At 33.7% G+C, this 8,007-nt stretch overlaps 1 protein-coding gene across 1 annotated transcript in view; it reads right to left on the reverse strand.

The window, feature by feature from the left end:
* LOC107733400 (leucine-rich repeat and fibronectin type III domain-containing protein 1) overlaps nucleotides 1-8,007 on the reverse strand; it is a 143,277-nt gene that overhangs the window by 3,435 nt on the left and 131,835 nt on the right. Inside the window, exon 3 of the mRNA XM_016545002.1 lies at nucleotides 1,550-2,451. Coding sequence (XP_016400488.1) covers nucleotides 1,550-2,431 — 882 coding nt within the window. The 5' untranslated portion in view covers nucleotides 2,432-2,451. The remainder of the gene's footprint in view (nucleotides 1-1,549; nucleotides 2,452-8,007) is intronic.

Raw genomic sequence — 8,007 nt, forward strand, 5'->3', positions numbered from 1 at the left:
AACAATATACTATAGGCGTACTACTTACAGAACTCAGGTGATTTTTCAAACTTGATGTGCTGTTGTGGTAGGCCAGTTTCAAATCGCATATTTGGCACACTGTCTTTGTCTTGTCCTCACTCAATTTAAAGTGCTCCCACACAGCTGAGGTCTTTGGCATTTTTGTCTTCTCTTCCAGATGAACTGAATCATGACGTTCATGACGTTCACTCATGCGATTCATATTCAAGCGCGAATGAGAACCGTTTCGCGGGGGATGCCAGGTGTTGGAAAAAAAGAATAAAAATATTCGAATCTCAAAATTTAAAATCGAATGCCAACCCACCGAACGAATATTCGAATAATCGAATATTCTGGTCCAGCCCTACTAAAATGTTAACTAAAATTAAAATAAAAAATACAAAAATAAATCTAATTCAAATTATTAATAAAAGTAATAGTATCTCAATTTTTATACTAAATATATTTTTATATATTTAAATAAATATATTTACTTTTAATATATTCACACAAATCATTCTAATATGCTGCTCAAGAAACATTTCTGATTATTCTCTCTCTCTCTCTCTCTCTCTCTCTCTCTCTCTCATGAGAGCACCTGGAGATTTGGTTTGGTGCTCACACTGCACATAGTGGGACCCCATTAAATATAGCTATAAAAATAAAATGGTAATAATAGTATTAGTGCACTTTATTTAAAAAAAAAAATAATAATAATAAATAAAGTGTGATGATATTATTATATTTTAAAATAAAATGTGAGTATTAAATAAAAAGTTATTTTATAGTACACGTAAAAATACAATGCTAATATTAACTTTTTTTTTTAAATAATTTTTTTCAACATTTTCAAAACCAAAATCAGCGAGCTTTTATTTTGGCGGGTTGCCGGCAAATAAGTATATGCATTATGCACTGTTGACATTTCATTCAGTCACTGACGTGCTTCACTTGGCAGCGCTAAAACTGATTTTAGCTCTGCCAAGTAAAGCGCGTCAGTGACTGAAATGTCAACAGTTTTGCATTTCACTCTGAAACAGGCAGCACATAGCAGAGATCTCTCTCTCTCTCTCTCTCTCTCTCTCTCTCTCTCATGAGAGCACCTGGAGATTTGGTTTGGTGCTCACACTGCACATAGCGTGACCCATTAAATATAACTATAAAAAAATAAAATAATTAATAATAGTATTATTGCACTTTATTAATTTTTTTATAAATAATAAACAAAATAATAAAGTTGGATAATACTGTTATATTTTAAAATAAAAAATGTAAATAAAATACAATATTTTATAGTATACTTAAAAATACAATGCTAATATTTACATTTATTTACTTATCAACATTTTCAGATCAACAAATCAGAAAGCTTTTATTTTGGAGGGTTGCTGGCAAGTATATTTCATTTTTTTTATTTGTGTTATTTAAAACAAACAAACAAACAAACAAACAAACAAAAAAAAAACAGCCTATATAATTTTTTATAGTAAATATTTTTATAGAAACTGATTTTTTATGGAATTATTTTCATGCAGTCGTGTTTGCTGACCTGGTGTTTGGTGATGAGCGGTGGCTCGCAGATGAACTCCTCCTCCTGAATGGACCAGAAGTACCTGTCCATCAGGAGTTCAGGAGAAGCGCAGGTCTCCAGGTCGTCCTCCCTCGTCAGGCGCCGCAGCCAGAGCAGCTCGCAGTTACAGTGCAGCGGGTTTCCCCCGAAGCTCACCGTCAGTTTGGAGGAGCTGGAGGCTTTGGGGTCGGACAGGACCTGCGCCTGCTGGAACAGCGTGTCCGGCGGCAGCGTCTGCAGACGGTTGGACGTCATGTCCAGTCGCACCAGCTTGGTGAGGAGCGTGAAGGTCCCGACGCAGATGTGGTCGATCAGATTGTGGTCCAGCGTTAAGGTGTTAATGTTGGTCATCCTGGCGATGGCTTCCCATGGTAACGTCCTCAGGTTGTTGTAGGACAAATCCAGGTCCTCGATGGTGGAGACGAACTCGTCAAAGGAGGACAGTTCGATGTGGTGAATCTGATTATTGCCCAGGATCAGGTGCCTCAGGTTGATCAATCCCTGCAGCTGGTCGCTGTTGATGACCGTCAGCCGGTTCCCGTCCATGTGCAACGCTCTCAAGGCCTTCAGACCCACAAAAGCGTGCGGCGCGATCTGGCTGATGGTGTTGCGGGACAGCGTGAGATGCACCAGGCTCGTCATGTTCAAGAAGTCTTTTCGGCGGACGGCGGTGATGAAGTTGTCTGTCAGCCGGAGCTCCACGGTCTTGCGGTCGATGCTCGTCGGCACGAACAGCATTCCGGTTTTGGCACAGAGGAGCGTGAGCGTGGGCGAGATGGTCTGACAGATGCAGCGGCCCGGGCAATGCTGAGCCTTCACCAGCGCGCCGAACACCAGCACGTAAAACACCAGCCTCTCCATGATTCATCAGCTACCTAAACCTGCAGAAACACAACACACACACACTTAAGCATTTAATATAAAACAGCACACATAACACATTCTATTTCTAACTTACTAGAACTAACTTTATTTTCTACTACAACTAAAACTAAAATTACTGAAACTATTAAAACATTTTTTATATATGCATACAATTTCAGTTAGTTGTCATACACATTCCAACACAATTTTTTAAATATAAAGTAAAAATAAAAACAATAAAAGCACACTACAAAAAACAAAACAAAAAAAAAAAAAATCTAAACTGAAATGAAAATTCAAAATATAGAAAACTAAATAAAAATAAATCTAGTTTTATTTCTAAACTAAAATTGAAATGAAAAGAAAGTAAACCTAAATAGTAATTAAATAAATAAAATACAAATGGCAAAAGCTCATAACAAAATTACTAAAAATAAACTAAAATTGAAATGAAAACTCAAAATATCAAATAAAAACTAAAATAAAAATGATGTTTTATTTCTAAACTAAAACTGAAATGAAAATAAATTAAACCCAAATTGTAAATAACTGTAAATAAACAAAATTAAAAATGGCAAAATCACACAACAAAATTACAAAAATTATACTTAAACTTAAAATATAAAATGAAAAACTGAAATGAAAATAAAACTATTTTTATTTCCAAACTAAAATTAAATTAAACCTAATTTAATTTTACCTAATAAAAACTAATAATAAAAATGGCATAAGTACATTATGTTATATTATAAGTACATTATTTAGTAACAAAATTACTACAAGTAAATTTTAAATACATTTAAATGAAAACTGACATATATTAACATTTAGATGTCAACAAATAAATAAATAAATAAAGTCTACATTAAATTAAATAATAAATTTATATCTTAAATCAAGGCTCTTAAATATCCAATATTAGTCAATATTGTGTATTTCAGTTACTTCTTGTAAAAATGTTCATTAAAAACAAAAAAATTAAACAAAAATATTTACATTTTTAATCTCACTCAAAATCAATGGAGAATTAATCTAAAATAAATAACCATTTAGAGATGTCTAAGTAAATAAATAAATAAATAAATACAGTCTACAAAGAAATAAACCATACATTTATATCTTAAAAAATGGAGGCTCTTATTTCCTCAGTGTGACGTATTTCCAAGTGAAATGGAATATTTAAAAATCAAATGATGTGAGGCAGAATTTAATTTGATCCATGGTGAACCAATTAGACGGTTAAAAATTGGCTGAAAAATCTGAGGTATTGATGACAAAAGCTGGCAATGAAACTCTTTTCAGAAACAACCCAATTACCACTGGATGAAAAAATCAGAAGACTTCACTTGAGAAAAACATGCACTCTTGAATCATTCACAATAAGAACATGCATTAAAGTAAGCTTTTCATCCGAAAGCAGGAGAGTGCGCCGAGGTTCCTGACCCTCTCAATCCTCCTGCAGCTAATTAAAGCTTTTCCTCACCTTTTCTTGCGAGTCCAATAGAAACAAGCTTCAGAAAATCAGCCCCAATCCTTGATCTCTGCCATGTATTTCTTATTGGACTCTCAACAACACAATGCAGATAGAGATTTTCCTCTCTCTGATTCCTCATAATCGAGGGCCGTGGAAATCTCACAGTAATAGCTTTGTGCGCTCCGGACCAATTTTGAGCTGAAGTAACACTGCGGAAAATTAGACGCTTGTAGGAGCAACCTAATTGTCCTATAAATTGTGGCAATAAAGCTGAAGGGACGCGCAGGAATAAAGCGGTGTTTGATCTACATAGGTCAGGTCTGGATGCTCTTTCATGCTTGTTTAGCCGTATTGATTTCTGCACTCAGAGATTCTGGTCTGAATTTAAAGGGTGGAGAATAAAACAGAAAAATGCTCCCACCGAACCATCTGCCACGTCAGGCGTCTTTCTCTCTGTAATCTCTCCATCTTTGCAGTGTTTTTCGTGGCGTCCTGCTCATTTCTGTCTTGCGTAACGTCTAACCAATGATTTATTCATCTGCTGTCCTCCGCTCTGTAACTCTCCATCATTTCGTGAGTGAATTCTCGATCCGAGCTCTCGCCGTGCTTGAGCTCATATGACACGTTTGGGATTTTATGGTGCAGGTTGTAATATAATCAGATGAAAAACACTGTCAAGTGTTATGAAGTCTCTTTGGTTAATTGGTTTTGTTCTTTAAGCCTCGTATATGAAAGCAACACGACATTGACTGCAATATGTCAAGAGTAGTTGTAATAGAATCTAATCTACTAGATTAAACTTTATTAAATTATATTAAATTCATGATATATTCATGAGGATTTTGCTGGCACACTATGGTCGTTAGAAAGACATTTTACAAAATTAATTGCCAAATCAGTGCTGTCTTAGTATTGAGATTTTTTTTTAAATATTTGAATTAGTTTTAATTTTTGTATATTCTGTTTTAAAATTAATTTGAAGGTTTTAGTAATTTTGCTGTTGTTTTTTTATTTTTATTAGTTAGTTTTTTAAATATGTTCATATAATTTTAATTTAAGATTTAGTTTGTTATTTCAATACATCAAGTTAAACTAAATGAAAATGAAATGTTGAAAATTAAAGACAGAAATGGCAACTTTCTAAAATAAGTTTTTGATATTTTATTTTAAATTAAATGTAATTTAAATGTATTATATATCACATGCATTTTTTCCAAATTACTTTTTTTTCATTTATTTATTTTCATGGTTTTAGTTAACTATACTAGTTTTAGTTACACTATACTAACCATATGCATAACTATACTAACCCTGATGATTTTGCTGGTGATATATAAAATAAAGCAACACTCTATGGTCATTAAAAAAAATCTAAATCTTACAAAATTAATCACTAGATCAGTGTTCTCTTAGTAAGTGTTTTTTTAATGGTTTTAGTTTTAGTTAACTATAATAAACCTGTGCCAATAGTGTTACTTTTAAAATATTGTTAATAGAATAGATTTTTAAAAATAAACCTAAAAACCAATTGTGTGGTGCCAGACGTGATTTACTGTTTCTAGGAAGTTTGCTGCTCAGCATCAACAAGTTAAATTTTTTTCATCTGTTGGCAAGTATAGAAATATCACTATGAAAGTTCATTATTAAATAGCTTCAGATGTTTTGACCTGCTGAACCCTTGACAATATCTGACCTTCAGTATAACATCCCTCACAAAACTGATATTCCAGCGACCGCGAGAAATTAAGCCGTGAAAATGATTTCTGAACTCATATTGATCTGTTGACGTGTCCATTTGACCCAGTAGAAAAAATAAGCTTCACTCTATTCAATTCAGAAAGTCATCATTTCCAACGTCGTACATGGAAAAGCACAAATCACTGTTTGACTTACAACTCCAGTACAGAAACCTATAAGTCTCATATCCATAACGTGGTTAATAATTAATATCACTTTTAAGACTTTTAAGCAAATAAAATGCATCAGTGAGTCAAATTGTCAATATTACACGACATTAAATCTGTTTTGCAAATGACTTGTAGAACAAATCATTTACAATACCATTCAAACATGTTTTTTCTTTTTAAGAAATTAATACTTTTATTCAGTGAGGATTAAATTGATCAAAATTGACAGTAAAACATTTATAATGTTACAAAAGATTTCTATTTCAAATAAATGCTGTTCTTTTGAACTTTCTGTTCATCTGTGAATCCTGAAAAATAAAATGTATCACGGTTTCCACAGAAATATTGTGCAGCACAACTGTTTTCAACATTGATAATCAGAAATTTTTTGAGCAATAAATCAGCATATTAGAATGATTTCTGAAGATCATGTGACACTGAAGGCTGGAGTAATGATGCTGAAAATTCAGCTGCGCATCACAGAAATAAATTACAGTTTAACAGATATCCACATAGAAAACAGCTATTTTAAATTGTAATAATATTTCACAATTTTACTGTTTTTTACTGTATTTTTGATCATTAATTAATCATTGAATTTTTTTAAAAATCATACCAGTCCCAAACTTTTGTACACTACAGACGTTTCTAAAAGTTAGTATACAAAAGTGTATAATAAAATAATTTTCTCATTGAGCTCATTTTATTTAATTTTTTATCTCATGTTCATTAACTACTTCTATTAATATTTTCAATTTATACAGATAAGAAAAATAGGAAAAAGTTTATCACCATATGGCTTTCATTAGATGACAGCTTTTAATTTTAAATGCTCCTGCGGTGTGAAAAAATATGCATATTTTGAAGTACAAATATCCCCAGTAGGCTCTTGATTAATATAAGTTCATACTGAAAAACTGCATGCATAATTACATAAAAGAGTATGTCACATCGCAGGACGTCAGCTACCCAATTTCTAATTCATTCTCTGCTTATGTTCTGCTAATGAACATGTTCTTGTGGCCAAAATGAGCAAATCTAATTGCAAAAGCTAATGTATGTGTAACGGTGGTATCGATACGTGTGCTAAAGTTTCTGCAGTGCTTGTAAATGCTTGATCGATAAGTCTAACGCCGTAAGAGTCCGAGTTCAATTCACCATGCAGCAACTGAGGAATAATTGTGTATTCAAGTACTAACTGGGACACTAGTGGCTTTTCTCAGTGGAGATTGTGCGGCGGAGCGTTTCCTGTCTCTGCCTCGGAGGATTCACTCGATTGATCTGCCGTATCTCCGGTAACAGAGGGAAAAAAAACAGCCTGGAGAACTTTGTTTCCAAGGCAACTCTGCGCAAGAATGTAGGTCATTGAATTGCATTAGGCTGCAGGAGAAATCCAGGTCTTGATGGAGATAGGCAGGTATTGAATATTTACAAGTGTTTTAACCAGGTTTTTAAGGAGCGTGAAGAGTGGCGAACGCACTCGATGTTGCTTGATGATCCCACAGCCATTTGTCTTGTGTAAAACATCAGCCATTACCTTCAAAGTGCGGCGGTGAGCTTCTACAGCACTGCGTTATCGTTCTGTTCATCGACATGACTTCACATCGCCTCGTTTTCTCATTGTGAACAGTTAGATTTTCTTAGCTTTGGCCGAGAACATTTTCATATACCTATCATGTTTCTTAACCCTATGAAATAACAGTCAGAGAAGAGAGTTTTTTGAAACTTTAAATAATGTTTGCATGTGTTTGCATTTTGTTGAGTATCATATTTGATCCATCTGGCTTTTGTGGCTCAAATATTATGATACTGTGAGAATATGTACAAAAAAGAAAGAAAAGAAAAAAACTTCAGAGACTCAAACTGAGCAAAAATATGCAATTTGTTGCAGATGCTGATATTTATATGATGAAATTCTGATGCTTGTTATGTAAATCAATGAGATCTTTATGACAGTTCAGCAGATACTGACATAAAATGATCTAAATACCAGTCGTCGCTCTATATCGCCAATAATATGATGAGATTCAAATGAGCCAAACATATAATGCAATGCTGACTGAGAGCTGAAGAAATAAAGGCTCCTCAGAAGATGTGAGATGTTCTGGAGGCTTGTGAAGATCATTCCTCCGCTGAGGAACAGTGAAAGTAAAGCTTCTGGAAACAAACGCTCCTCAAAAGATCCTGAGGAT

Source organism: Sinocyclocheilus rhinocerous, unplaced genomic scaffold, assembly GCF_001515625.1.
Source record: "Sinocyclocheilus rhinocerous isolate Xijiao unplaced genomic scaffold, SAMN03320098_v1.1 scaffold910, whole genome shotgun sequence".
In the NCBI taxonomy this organism is placed as follows: domain Eukaryota; kingdom Metazoa; phylum Chordata; class Actinopteri; order Cypriniformes; family Cyprinidae; genus Sinocyclocheilus; species Sinocyclocheilus rhinocerous.